Source organism: Loxodonta africana, chromosome 13, assembly GCF_030014295.1.
Source record: "Loxodonta africana isolate mLoxAfr1 chromosome 13, mLoxAfr1.hap2, whole genome shotgun sequence".
In the NCBI taxonomy this organism is placed as follows: Eukaryota; Metazoa; Chordata; class Mammalia; order Proboscidea; family Elephantidae; genus Loxodonta; species Loxodonta africana.
Window position 1 is genome coordinate 68,987,189 of NC_087354.1, and position 15,881 is coordinate 69,003,069.

General features: G+C 38.6%; 1 protein-coding gene across 1 annotated transcript in view; it reads left to right on the forward strand.

Moving 5' to 3' along the window:
• EDNRA (endothelin receptor type A) overlaps positions 1-15,881 on the forward strand; it is a 66,398-nt gene that overhangs the window by 35,188 nt on the left and 15,329 nt on the right. The window contains exon 4 of the mRNA XM_003417525.4: positions 15,141-15,339. Within this exon, the coding sequence (XP_003417573.2) occupies positions 15,141-15,339 (199 nt within the window). The remainder of the gene's footprint in view (positions 1-15,140; positions 15,340-15,881) is intronic.

Here is a 15,881-nt window from a genome sequence, read left to right on the forward strand (position 1 = left end):
AAAAGATATTAATTAATTTCAAGTGAATTAAAATATTAATAATCTTGCCTCTACTGTTTATAATTGATTCACACATTTGCTGAGAATTAGTCATCTTTGGGTCAGGCAATTTGTACTTGGAAGATCCTGCCAGTTATATCTGTTTGCCAGCCTTATGGCAACAGAGTAGAAATGAACATATTAGATGCAATAAACTGTACAAAGGAGATCAAAGGACCCGTAATTCCTGTATTTTTAACTGGCAAGTTTACTATTAGAAAAAAGATACCTTTTAATTATATTTGCAATGCTTGATAACTTGAGCTGGGCGGTGAACATACAATATTGTTATGTTCTTCTCTCTGTTTTTTTGAATGCCTGAAATGTTTCAGAATTTTTAAGAGAGGGCTACAGCAGAAGCATCCCTTGACCCAATCCTGAGAATTCCATCAAGTATCTCAGAAATCTCAAATTGAGTCCTTCTAAAGAAGCCCTTCTGAATTTCATGACTTTCTAGATGGTATTTTCTTCAACCTTGTAATTTTCATAGAATGAATTATAAAGAATGAGGTTAAGAACTTTATAATACATTCTGTGGTACTCTTTTATATTCAATGTAATTTTACACAACTGACATTTAATTGGCTTCTGTACAGTTTAGAAGAAATCTCAATTTTTTTCTTTCTCACACCCTGCCAATCACTAAGTTCCATCATCATGGAAATAAAAAGCCCACTTTCTTAAAGAACATTTAAGGGTTTACAGATATTCTGTTATTTATCATTTATAATTAGGAGATCAAAATTGTTATTGCTGAAACATAAAAATATTCCATTTGTTGTTGAAAAGTATAATGTTATCCTTGTTATAAATTTATGGCTATAGTAATGGCAAAACACAAAACAAACAGTTTATTAGTGTTATTAAAAGTAAATATATTGCTGTAATTAAAACTAAGAATAATTCCATCGGTAGTGTAAAATGCAATAACGCTGTTGACAAAAATGTTAACATTGCAATAGTAAACACAAAGTAACACAACAGTCAATAGAAAGATCAGATACAATTTCATGACCCATTAATAGGATTCTCAACAGTTCTTAGGAAAACCCTGAGGTCTGTACAGGTTTCATTTGCATGGAAACACTTACATGGGGGTGGCCACTGTATCATTTCCACCTCATTAAATAGTAGATTTTGGTGCCATTTTCATAAAAAAATAACTAAACACCTATGATCTGGATTCAATTCACTAATAAATTCTCACTCTGATGTTCCCATCTCCAGTATCCCAATATTGCCACCTCTTCCTTCATGCAAAGCAGCATATTATCTAAAAATTAAAAGTTTTAAATTATATCTATTACATCGTTAATGTAAGGAAAACATTGAAATGTTTAATTATAACATAACTCTAAAATCTATGTGAGGAAAAGAAATGAGAAACCAATCGTGACATTTTTTAAGAAGAGGAACATGCCCTACACCTGTAAACCAAAAAAAAAAAAAAAATTCAAACCCTTTGCGGTCAAGTCGATTCCAACTCACAGGGACCCTATAGGACATAGTAGAACTTCCCCATAGGGTTTCCAAGGAGGGGTGGTGGATTTGAACTACCAACCTGTTGGTTATCAGCCAAGCTCTTAACCACTGTGCCACCAGGGTAGTATTTTTTAAATGATATTTAGAACAATGTGGTATGGGTACGTGAATGTAATGACAAATCAGCAGGAAGATCCAGAAACAGGCATTGGAGTATACAGGAATGTAAATAGAGGCTGAACTCACCTCAAGCATAAATAGGGAGGGAAAGATTCATCAACTGAAAAAAAAAAAAAGGCCAAACCCGTTGCCCTCAAGTTGATTCCAACTCACAGCGACCCTAAAGGACAGAGTAGAACTCCCCCATAGGGTTTCCAAGGAGCACCTGGTGGATTCGAACTGCCAACCTTTTGGCAGTGCCATTTAGCCATTTAAGGAACCTTGGTGGCGTAGTGGTTAAAGCACTTGCCTGCTAACCGAAACATTGGTGGTTGGAACCCACCAGGCACTCACTGAGAGAAAGATGAAGCAGTCTGCTTTCGTAAAGATTACAGCCTTGGAAACCCTGTGGGCAGTTCTACTCTGTCCTATAGGGTCGCTATGAGTTGGAATCAACTCAACGGCAATGGGTTTGGTTTTTGGTGGTATTCAGCCATTTAGGGAAATAAAAAGCACGTTGAAGCCTTATTCTATATACATAACAATATTTATAATAGCTATCATTTATAGAGTATTCGTAAGTACCAACTCTGTTAAAAATACAGACATTATCGTATTTAATCCTTACAACACCCTCTTGTGATAACCAACCAGCCGCCATAGAATCAATTCTGACTCATGGCAACCCCAGCTGTGATAGGTGCTATTATTATCCCCAATTTACAGATAAGGAAGCTAAAGTTCAAAGAGGTTCATCGAGGCCATGATGTTACTACATGTTGGAGCCAGTAACAGAGCAGGTAGTCAGCATTCTTAACCGTTATACTGAAGCATGTAGAAATGCAAACCATAAAGCAGAAGAAAATAGACATCTTTTGATCTCGAAAATGAAGACCTTCTGAACCTAAAAGGAATGGTAGAAATTCCGAATAAAATTATTGATGTATTTAAGGACATAAAATTTTAAAATATTCAGTTCAAACATTCATAAAATTAAAAAACAAAGAAAGCAATAAAGCTAGGAAAGATATTTGAAGCAGAACTATATAATATGTTAATATTCTTGGTAGTTAAAGCTGCCATAAATAAGTGTACAAAGGATACAAAAATAAAAATCACCAAAGAAGAAATAAAAATGACTAATGAAAGTATAAATAAGATTCATGTATTAAAACAAAATATTAATAAAAAGCATATTTCTCAGTATCTGGAAAGGATATTGGTGGAAATAGAGATTTGTATAGACATTCCGTAAAGCAAAAACATAAAAATACCTTCACCTTCGCTTTCTGACCTAGCGGGAACCCTGGTTGCATAGTGGTTAAGCACCCAGGATGCTAACTAAGAGGTCGACAGTTCAAATCTACCAGATGCTCCTTGAAAACTCTATGGGGTAGTTCTACTCTGTCTTATACGGTCGCTGTGAATTGGAATCAACTCGACGGCAGTGGGTTTGGTTATTGGTTCTTGACGTAGTAATTCTAATTTCTAGGATCTGTTCTATAGGAACAGTCCAAAATTTGGGCAGAGAATTGATGTACAAAGGTGTTCTTTAGAAGATAATTTACAGCGAAAGCTGAAAGCAACCTAATTGCCCCATATTAGGGAGATGGGTAATGATGTGAAATGTAACTTATATCACTTGCTGTGAGTCAGGTACAACTGATGGAGATCCCATGTGTGTCAGAGAACTGCTCCATAGGGTTTTCAATTGCTGATTTTTAGGAAGTAGATTGCCAGGCCTTTCCTTCAAGCCACCTATGGGGGGACTTGACCCTCCAACCTTTCAGTTAGCAGCTGTGCATATTACTCCTTTAAGCCGTCTAGGTATTCCAAATTATATGTATAGCTATATGAATATAAAACTCCTTGAAAGAAATATGATAAATATTATTAGCTATTATGTCTGGGGATGGGTGATGGGTTTTTGGAATGATATTCTTCTATGAGCAGAAAAAAATTAAGGTTTTATTTACTTTTAAAGGAGCCCTGGTGGTGCAGTGATTAAGTGCACAGCTGCTACCTGAAAGGTCGGCAGTTTGGACCCATTACAGCCTTGGAAACCTTATGGTGCAGTTCTACTCTGTCCTACAGGGTTACAATTAGTAGGAATTCACTTGATGGCAAAGAGTTTAACTGGTATTTACTTTTAGTAACTGCCACCCATTTTCCTTATTTGGTTTATGCCAATCTGTACATTCTATTTTTCTCATTTGTGCAGCTTATTCCTTTGACCTTTATTATACACTAACACTAATTTTCCACGGCTAGGGTTTTTTTTTTTTTTTTTTTTTTAGGGAGTGTTGCAGTGGTTAAGAGCTCAGCTGCTAGCCAAAAGGTCAGTAGTTTGAATCCACCAGCCGCTCCTTGGAAACCCTGTGGGGCAGTTCTCCTCTGTCCTGTGGGGTCGCTATGAGTAGGAATCGACTCAATGGCAACAGGTTTTTTTGATTTTAGTTTTTTGGGTTTTCAAAAACCTCTAAAACACAAGCACGCATATGTATATAAACATGAACACAGACCCTTGTACATGGAGAAATGTATCTACATATGGGTTCCTTCCATCCCTACTGCTGCCCTCACAAAAGCACCATCAAATTTTGGAAAGTATTGTTTTATCAAAAAATGAAACTTTGTCAAAATGATTAGGTAAGAATCAGAATGGTAACTAATTATAGGAAAGAGGAACTCAGCATTCTTACGGAAAACTGTACCTCTGAGGAAATACCTAACAAAAAGCCAAAGCTGCCGAGAAAAGCATAGAACATAAAATAAGGAGAGATAAGAGGATCAAGACAATGAAGGTGCTTGGTTCTTGTAAACAGTGAAATGCTTTTAAGGCAGGCAGGACAGTCCTCTGAGAAGAGGGTATTTAGTTAAAAGACTTGTCATCCTGGTCGAGTCAATTCCAGCTTACAGCGACTGTGTAAGACAGAGTAGAACTGCCCCCAGGGGGTTTCCAAGGCCGTGATCTTAACAAAAGCAGACTGCCACATCTTTCTTCCAAGGAGTGGCTGGTGGGTTCAAACCGCGGACCTTTCAGTTAGCAGCCAAGCACTGATGAAAAGACACGCCAAACAAGACAGAGAGAGAGAGAACTTGCTTGGTTTGGTAAGCAATATAAAAAAAAAAAAAAAGTTTTTTTTTTTTTATATTATAATATATATTGTATTGTATTATAGGGGACATTTAATCTCTGTAATATGCTTTCTGGCCACAAAATTTAGAGCGAATTTTTGTAAATAGTGTTATATAGTGTGGTATAGTGGTCCCCTTTATATTTCACATAACCCAGACCCAGTTTAATAAATTTTTTTGTTAACAAAAAAAAATATTTTTAGGAACTTTTTATTCCCTGGAACCCTAGGGGGACAGTTTTATTCTACACAATAAATGACCCCTAGATTGAGAAGCATAATTCATAATTCACTTCAACAGAGCAACTTGGGCAGAAGGGGAGTAACAGAGAGCCATGAAGAATGAGGCCTGGCTTCTCTTGTTTAGGAGTTTTTACAGTCCTGGAGTCATTGATCGGGAAACAAAGGAGAATGAAAAAAGCGATGGAGGTATTTAGGCAATGGGATTCCTAAATCATCACCCTCCATCCTTTCTCAAGTTCATTGTTCTGTACCCTGCCCCCCCTTCTTTCTTTCTTGGAGGACTCTCAAGGGATTCGCTTGCTGAGCTTCAGTGGTCCCAGTGTCCAAAACCAAAAAAACCCAACCCCATTGCTGTCAAGTTGATTCTGACTCATAGCAACCCTACAGGACAGCGCAGAACTGCCCCATAGGGTTTTAGAGGAGAACCTGGTGGATTTGAACTGCCAGCTTTTGAGTTAGCTCTTAACCACTATGCCACCAGGGTGTAGGTCTTAAGTAATAGAAGGCTGAGGGAGAAGAGCGGAGGCCCATGATAAGATCATAGATTCCTGTTTCTGGGGTAGCTTCACCTCACTTATCCATCTCCATGCATGAAGAAAAATGAACTGAATATTCAGTCACAAATTACCAGCTGTGTAACCAGTTGACGTCAAGTTGACTCCTACTCCTGGTAACCCCACGTGTGTCAGGGTAGAACCTTTTGTGCTCCATACGGTTTTCAGTGTAGGTCACCAGGCCTTTCTTTGGAGATGTTTCTGGTATATTTACTCCCGAATACCTTTAGGTAAGGGAGAAAAAGAAATGTGAGTCATTCTTGGTTAGATAAAAAAGAAGATACGAAAATGGCCAAGATCTATTTCCTTGAGACTTGGTCTCAATTTTAGACCAAGGAGATAAATTTCCATTCCATTTTCAATTTCCATTCCCTAGAAAATCTGCCTTCATCTAAGAGGTTGAACTGTAGCAAGGAAAACTCATGGTTCTTTGTTGCTTAGATCCTTTATTATTTTTACATTTCACTTCGTATTCACTCTAAGCTTTGGTGCTTTGATGTAGGGAATCCATTGTGACATTTCTATTTTAAAAGCTTTCACACTAGAGAATGTATCATTTATACTTAATACCCAAAGACAAGATACCATTTGTTTTGAATCTATATTTGGTTGCATTATATTCTACTAAAAAGAAGAAAATGACTCTCCTTTTTTTTTTTTTTTAATAAAACCAGGAGGAAAAACAGGGAAATTGGAAGCTGTTAGAAAACAATTGACAGTTTGTAAACCCTTGCTTTAGTTTTCTGAGGTGAGTCAAGTTTTATAGCCCAGGAGAATTTCCAGGATGAGTTTTTTAAAATATGATGATGACCTCTCATTTCTAAGTTTTGTTTTTTTTTAAAGAAAACAGTGAAAGAAAGGGTACAACCAAGTTCTCCGCAAATTCCTGGTTACTTCGTTGATTGCTCAGTGTTCACGGAATACTGAAAGGTCAGGGAACTAGTTTTCCCACTATCCGCTTTTAATCTGAGTGAGGGAAACAAGACAGTAACAGAAGGCACGTGATTGTCCTAGAATGGATGAGTTTCGTTATTGATTTCAGCTATGGGCCTGTCTCAGTTTAACCTTTTTACTAATTTCCTCCTCAAATCTTTTATTTTGTTGATTTTTAATGCCACATCCTAAATCACTTAAGAAAAAGAATAAAGTAGGACTTTTTGAAGAAATTTAGGAACAAATCTTGACCCTTGCCCAGCTTCATTAGTGAAAGAGTTTTTTAATACTAAGGCAGTATATTTCTGCAATGAATGACCTTTTTCCAACAAAATATGAATAGCCAGCCATTACAAATGATTAACATAGGTATTCTTATGTGTCATAAGTGGCAAATTTTCTATCTTTGAGTTTAGGGGGCAAGAAAGAGGAATTCTGGATGGGGAAGAGGAATTCAATGCTATTCTTTGTAAAGTCAACCCAAAACAATTGCCATTGAGTTGTCTCCAACTCATGGCAAACCCCATGTGTGTCAGAGTAGAACTATGCTCCATAGGATTTTCAATGGCTGATTTTTGGAAGTAGATCACCAGGCCTTTCTTCCAAGGTGCCTCTGGGTGAACTCAGACTTCCAACTTTTTGGTTAGCAATAGAGCATGTTAACTGTTTATATCACCTAAGGACTCCCATAAAGTTAACCCAACCAAAAACCTGTTGCCATCAATTTGATTCTGACTCATAGTGACCCTAGTGGACCAAGTAGAAGTGCCCCATAGGGTTTCCAGGGGTCAGCTGGTGGGTTCAAACTGCCAAGCTTTTGATTAGCAGCCAAGTTCTTAACCACCGTAGTGATTAAAACTGGAAAATGACTCGGGTCAGACCTGCGAAGGGGCCCGGGTACATATGCAACTTGTAGTTAAAATTGTATGGGGAAGGAGGCTGTGAAAGGCTACAACTCTTACCAACTATTTCAAAGTGGTGTGTAGTTTGATACCTGGGAAAGTAGCAAAGATCCATTAATAAGGCAACTCTGCTTTGTATGCCCCAGACTCAAAAGCTTATGTCAATTCTTCAACCCATCATTTCAAGTAGTAGTTCAATGGTCTCTATGATATTCTTACAGGTTTATCCTAATTCAAGAAGCATGAGGATGATTTTCTGAAAAGCGTCATTGTTACTTAGACTTGGACTTGGTGTGTCCTTATTCTCCTGGTGTTAGGACTTTCTGTTGCCACGTAACAAACTACCCCAACCCTTAGTGGTTTAAGACAGCAGCCATTTTATTATATTCCACAATTTCGTAGGTCAGAAATTGGGCCATTCTGCTCCCTGTCATTTCAGCTAGGGTTGCTTGGTGAATATCAGCTGGAGACAGGGTTTTTCTCCTAGGCACAAGACTCACATATGGGCCATTGTCTTAGCTATTTAGTGCTGCTATAACAGAAATACCACAAGTGGATGGCTTTAACAAAAAGAAATTTATTCTCTCACACTCTAGGAGGCTAGAAGTCAAAATTTAGGCTGCCAGCTCCAGGGGAAGGTTTTCTCTCTCTGTCAGCTCTAGGGGGAAGGTCTTTGTCCTCAGTCTTCCTGTGGTCTAGGAAATTCTCAGCGCGGGGACCTATGTCCAAAATACGCGCTGTGCTGCCAGCGCTGCTTTCTTCGTGGTATGAGGTCCCCCTGTCTCTCTGCTCACTTCTCTGTTTTAAATCTCAGAAGAGATTGACTTAAAACAGCCTAGTCTTGTAGATTGAGTCCTGCCTCATTAACATAACTGCTGCTAACCCTACCTCATTAACATCAGAGGTAGGATTTACAACATATAGGAAAATCACATCACATGACAGAATGATGGACAACCACACAATACTGGGAATCATGGCCTAGCCAAGTTGACACACATTTTGGGGGGACACAATTCAATCCATAACAGGCATCTTGGCAGCAACAGCTGGAAGACTGAGCTAACAGAGTCCATCTCCCCGCTGTGTAGTCTCATGCCTCCAAACATGGTCTCTTCATGGTCTACCAGGGCTCCAACGTTGAACCTACTGCTCCTTTGAATTTAAAGGCCAGGCCTAGAACTGGCAAACGGTCATTCCAGATGTACTCAGTTGGTTGAAGTAGTCACAAGCCAGCAAAAACCACGGGCTCAATTAACAAAGTGTCAAAGAACTTGCTGCCGTCTTTAATCAACTATACCTGGTTTATCTTTAAAATTCTTCCTGCTACTATTTTGCCCCTAAACCTCTGTATGGCAATTGATTTGTTTGTCACATGTTGTTGTTGTTAGGAACCATTCAGTGGGTTCCAACTCACAGCGGCCCTATGTACAACGGCACAAAACACTGCCTGGTCTTGCGCTGTCCTCACAATTGTTGCCATGTTTGAGCCCATTGCTGCTGTGTTTGAGCCCATCATTGCAGTCACTGTCTCAATCCATCTCCTTGAGGGTCTTCTTTTTTGCTGAACCTCTACTCCTGATGTCCTTCTCCAGAGATCGGTCCCTCCTGATCACCTGTCCAAAGTACATAAGACGAAGTCTCAGCATCCTCGCTTCTAAGGAGCATTCTGGCTGTACTTCTTCCAAGACAGATTTGATTGTTTTTCTGGAAGTCTATGATATATTCAGTATTCTTCATTTTTTTGTCACATAAGAGATATAAATAATAAACAAACATTACAGATGGCTATGTTTGCTGTTAATTAAAGATGTGCAGAGGTAAAGATACCAGTTGCTTCGAGCCGATTCCAACTCACGGCACGCCCATGTGTGTCAGAGTAGAACTGGGCTCGATAGGATGTTCAACAGCTGATATTTCAGAAGTAGATCACGAGGCCTTTCTTCCCATGTGCCTCTGGGTGGACTTAAACTTCCAACCTTTCAGTTAGCAGCTGAGCATGTTAACCACTTGCACCCCTCAGAGACTTCCAGAAGTAAAGATAAAAGTACCGTTTTACCTTATGAAAGTGGCAATGTGGGAGAAAGAACAGGAAATTCTAATGCAGGCAAGCATTCATTGAGAGGCACTTAAACTTTTTTTAAAGGTACCTGGGCTGCATTTTCATTCACTTGATCCAGTAATCTCTCTCAAGATAATTAGTCCAGGAACATAATTCAAAAAGAGAAAAATCTATTTGTGCAGGCAGGCTTATTGGCATGTTATACACAACAGCGAAACACTGGAAATGATATAAACAGGAGAAAAATTTAAGTCAGTTGTCTTGTCAGACTAGCAGCCATTACATCTCTAAATGTCATGCTGATGTAGAATTCTGAGAGAGTATTTTAACTGTAAAGTGAATAGAGCTAAACATAAAATTGTAACTAATATGAATATAACATGTAATCAAATTTTGCCTGTGAAAATAAAAATGGGCAAAGAATCTGAAGGAAAAAATAGATTTTGTTGAAGAAGTACGTTTTGAATTTATATTTTATTTTTTAGCGTTTTAAGGTGCACTTAATAATAAATTAAAAATTTAATGACTGTCCCAGACCACAGCTTAAAGATTTAATAAACATGCGTTAAATGCCACCAGGCCTTGAAGACATGTAAAATCTATTTATAGAGACACACACAGTGACAAACATCTTTACATAAATAAAACATATAATTTATACTTTTATTTTGGCATATCACATGACAGGGTACAAGGTGATGTCATGGGAACAGACTCCTCTGGGAGTCGGCTGACCAGGGCCCTGGTCCAGGCCCCACACAAGTCACTGGAGACCAGGCAGAGGGCGTAACACGCCAGCGCTCAGGTTCCCAACCAGAGCACAAAGAGGGGAAAGATCAGCTCAAAGGTCCCTCCTGGTTTTCAAATTACTTATTTCTGGAATTCTAAAAATAATAGCTTTTTATCTGTTTCCTAATTGAGAGTTGGCTTGAAAAATTAGAAAATACACAAAATGTAGCTAGCTGTTGGCTTTGGCTAATAGACAAATGCAAGGTAAAGAAGGATTGAAAAAAAAAAAGACTTTATTCAGCACCTAATTTCTCTAGATGGAGTCACTGGATGGTGTATACAGTTAACTCACTCGGCTGCAAACCAAAAGGATGGAGGGTGAAGCCCACCCAGAGGCACTTCAGAAGAAAGGCCTAGAGATCTACTTCTGAAAAATCAGCCATTGAAAACCCTATGGAGCATAGTTCTACCCTGACACACATGGAGTCGCCATGAGTCAGAGCTGACTTGTTTTTTTATTGTTCTAGATATTGTGACCAAAACAGAAAATTTCTGCCCTCATGGAATTTGTATTCTATCAGGAGGGCTGGATGTAGACAATAAATAAAATAAATACGTAAAATAATAAGTTTTCTCAGATAGTAGTAAGTGGGCTATGGAGAAAAATAAATCTGAGTGAGCAGGAGAGGATAAATCTGGAGTGGAGTTGGCAATTTTCAATAGGGTATTTAGCAAAAGACCTGAAATAAGTGAGGAAGCAGCTCTAAGGATACCTGAGGGAAGAGGATTCCCAGTGGGGTGGGAAACCACTAGGTGGTCTGAGCACAGGGGTGACTTGATCTGACTTACATTTGAACAGGCTTCTGGCTGCTGGGCTCTGGGTAAGCTGCAGTAGAGTGAGCTGTATGCCAGGCAGGGTAGTAACAGGCGAGATGGCGAGAAGTGGTTGCATTTGAAAATATTTTGAAGGAAGATAACGCAAGATTTGTTAAAAGATTGGATCTGTACTGCAAGAGGAAAACGGGAGTCAAAGCTAACTCCAAGGTTTTTGGCCTGAGATGGTAAAGACTAGAGAAAATCTGGTTTGGGGACCAGGGGGAGGTTAGAAGTCAGGCTTGGGAAAGTTTGAGTGTCTGTTAATACCCAAGTGGAGATCTCAGGTTGGCAGTTGGATATACATGCCTGGAGTTGAGAAATGAGGTTACTGGCTAGAGTTACAGATTTGGAAATTATCAGTACACAGATAGCTTAAATAATACTAAAGCCAAGAGAATGATGATATCATATCACCAAGAAAGCGAATATAGATCGAAAAGAAAAGAGGTCCGAAGACTAAGCCTCAGAAGAAATCCAATGCTAAGCTTTTGGGGAGTGGGAAGGAACCAGCCAAGGAGACTTGGAAAGAGTAGTCTGTAAGGCAAGAGGAAAACTGGAAGAGTGTGCAATCTTCAGGGCAAGCAAAGCAACCATTTCAAAAAAGAGGGATTCTTTCTGAAATATCAGTTGGTAGTAGTTGGATCCACACTTTGAAGATTTTCTGTGGCAGATGAAGATTTCCTTTCGATATGTATGTATATCAAACAAATTAGAAGCTGTTTATAGTCACATCTAGTAAGGAGAGCATATTTATATGCATGTGTGTTATCTGATTATGTCCCATATAGAAATAATTTTTGGAACATCCAGTATTTTGTATTTTCCATACTTTTATCCACCCCCATGATCGCAGATGATTCAGTGTTGTAATTGCTCTTACGGTTGTTCTCTCCATGTCTCATGGAGATATCATTAGGATCAGTGTGATCACAAATGGAAAATATTCTCATTCTCAGCGATGCAGGTTAATGAAGGGACAAACTGATTATTATTCATTTGCTAAACTAGGCAATAAAAATTATTCTGACTTAAAATGAAAGTTTGATTTTACATTGGATTATTGTTGTTACTTGTGGTTGAGTTGACCCCAACTCTTGAAAACCTTAGAGATAACAACAAACAGCACCCAGTCCTGCACCATCTTCCTGCGCTCTATAAGAATATTCGGTTGTTATCCTTAAGGTTTTCATTGGCTAATTTTTGGAAGTAGATTGCCAGGCCTCTCTTCCTAGTATGCCTTAGTCTGAAAGTTCCCCTGAAACCTGTCCACGATGGGTGACATTCCTGGATTTGAAATACTGGTGCATAGCTTCTAGCATCATCACAGCAACATGCAAGCCACTGTACAACAAACTGACAGATGGGTGGTGGGTTGCATGTGTAATATTCTAAGAACTCATGGCATGTTATCAAATGAAGCTGGTCTGTGAATGTATTCATTATTTTCTAACTTAAACCATTCTCCATCTTCACCCCTGCCTGAGAAATCTTTCTTAACTTCCTGAGAATCAAGGTATTTTATTTAAATCACCTTTCCTGGAGTCCGAGCTAAGGAAAGGGAAGAAGAAATAGTTGTAATCCAGTTGACAGCCTTGGGATACAGACATCCCGTCTCCCTTCCCTGTAGCTTTTATTGGACATCAGGCTGCCAGTCTAATAAAGCAACAAAGAAAAGTAAACAGAAATGGAAAGCAAAATAAACAGTCTTCTTGATCTCACTGGAAATAGCCCAAAAAAATTAAAAAATGCAATCTTGGCTATACAGTAAAAGGATTTTCTTGGTCTATTTTCATAGCTGTATTTTATTCCATTCCAAACTAATCTGGACCTTTTTAGAGATTGTTATTGTACACTAATTGTGTTTGCCCTAAAAATCTTTTGTAGAACAGTTTTCCAGCAAATTGTGCCGCATATATGCCATGTGATAGCATCATGCTACCAAATCCATGGGTTCTAATCTGTAAGCAAGAGCCCTGGTGGCACAACAGTTAAGCACCCAGCTGCTAACCAAAATGTTGGTAGTTCAAACCCATCCAGCAGCCCCGCAAGAGAAAAGACTTGCCGATCTGCTCCCATTAAGATTATAGCCTAGAAAAGCCTCTGAGGCAGTTTTGCTCTGTCACGTGGGGTCGCTATGAGTTGAAGTCCACTCAAAGGCACCACCACCGCCAACAACAATCTATTGACAATTCCAGTGAAGAACTAGGCTGCATAAGTCCTAGGAACCTTGTCTTCACAGGTACTCCTATTCTATCTTTTCCTGCGACTGTACACTAAATATAAGTTATAGGGGCTCATCTTGGCTGATTTGGGTAGCTTATAACTTGCTTTGGCTTTATTTGGCCAGTCTCCACATGAATTTTCTTGTCCTGTGAACCCAGGTGCACTTGTCTCCAATCCTTGGTCAGTTTTACAGTCTTCTTCTGGCATTATCTAATGAAAGCTATAAAAAGAGAATGTTTCCTTTCCATTACAACAGCAATGAAAATGTCAAGAACGAAGCCATAAAAACATCGTACTACATCACAACCCCTTTCTTAATAGTAAACCTAAAAGCAATTAGCGTCAGACCATCACATCAGGTCAAGGAGCATAGAGGGTTTCTGAAACCAAACCTTATTTACACTTAACATTTAAATGTGATTATTATAATAAAAAAATTAAAGAAATAATACAAGCACAATCTATTAATGCCATTTTTTTTGATTGGCATAAGTGTTCAGTTATGTTGATTTCCTATACTTCTGAGTGAACCATTCTTTTCTGTTAGATTGTAAATCCTCAAGATTAGGAAACAAGGTATATTAACCAGTTTTGATATGCTGTAGCACAAGACCAAAATCGGAGAGGTTTAGCCCTCCTTAGATATTTATCAGAAATATGCTTTATTTCCACCTGGTACAAGCCCACTCTGATCATATTTTTGAGGGAAGAAATGATGGAATATCTATTATCATGATTTACTTATAGCTATCTAGACCCACTTCATAAATAATACTTCAAGGTTTTTTTCTATAATATATAAGGAGAAATAAGCTACTAGTATAACAGGTAACAGCAGCTTTCACAACCCCTTCCATTGTCCAATTTTCCCCCAGTTTAGAGAACGCAGACCCACCTATCTAGTGCTACTACATTCTAAACCTTATGAGTTTCAGTTAGACCCCAAATAAAGATCTCAGACTCAGGCCTGCCTAGGCAATTGATTTCCAAATAGCTGGAGTCCTGGTGGTGAGGTTGTTAAGAGCCCAGCTGTTAACCAAAAAAGGTTGACAGTTCAAATCTACCAGCCGCACCTTGGAAACAGTTTGGGGCAGTTCTGCTCTGTCCTATAGGGTCACTGTGAGTCGGAATCAACTTGACGGCAATGAGTGGCACTCTCAGTGGCCTCATACGGTTTTTACACCAAGGCTCACAGAAAGTTCCTAATAAAGCTGATGGTTGTTCCCTGACAACCTGACTCCATACTTCATTTTAACCCAGAGTGAAGTAAATGTAACTCTCATGACCACATACACTTGTCTACGTTAAGTATAAGAAGAAAGCAAACAAAAAGAAACCCACATGGAGGAAAAAGATAACACTTCGGGCCAATCCCATAGTTTCTTTGGCTCCTTGCCATCCTCCCCCCACCACCCTTTTTCTTCCCACTATTTCTTATTGTGTTCCCTCACTCTACTCCTTCATTTAAAAAATTATCATTCACACACTTCTCAAGTTGCTTATATATGCTGCGGTTATCGGAAACTACTTAAATATCCTTCAATTCAGAGTCTGATCAATGGCAAAGGTTTCTCCAAAGGGTCACCATTATATTTTAAAATTCATTTTGAAAGAAAATGTAGCCTATTGGCTCTCTCTCCTAGTGAGTTTCCATTTCTTAGTTTCTATGACAATACTATCTAATTAGGTTAATAACCTTTAAGATATTTCTACAGTTTATAAATTTTGTTTATTAAAATAGATTTTAAAATTCCTAACAACTTGGTTACTTGGTTCCACAGCCCAATTTTTCTTTTTTCAGGTACAGAGCTGTTGCCTCCTGGAGTCGTGTTCAGGGAATTGGGATTCCCTTAGTCACTGCCATTGAGATTGTCTCCATCTGGATCCTTTCCTTTATCCTGGCCATCCCTGAAGCAATCGGCTTTGTCATGGTACCCTTTGAATACAAGGGTGAACAACACAAAACTTGTATGCTCAATGCCACATCAAAATTCATGGAGGTACTAATAGTTTACAAATACTGAATTGGGGAAGGGAGAAAGTTTTCATTTATGCTTCACCATCGTAAAACTTTACCTCTCCACAATGCCAAGTGTGTTTTCCTCTGCCAGTTCAGTCAGATGTACTTCAGTTGCATCAAAAAGTGGATGTGAAACTAGTATTTAGCTTCTTGACTGGAACACAGTTGATTAACTCATTTATTTTTTTTACGCATATTATTGTACAACTGTAGACACAACTGTTCTATACCAAACAGCTAAGAATTTCTAAACAAATTTACTAAAAAAGAAGAATTGAAATACATGTGTGTATATATGTGACGTAGTGGTTAAGAGCTCAGCTGCTAACCAAAAGGTTGGCAGTTCGAGTCCACCAGCGGCTCCTTGGAAACCCTATGGGGCAGTTCTACTCTATCCTGTAGGGTCACTATGAGTCGGAATTGACTCAGCGGCAACAGGCTATATAATATTACTTGTTTTTATAGTAAGGAATACAACATTTGACAGGCATGCTGATGCTTATTTTATATTACTTGGGAAAA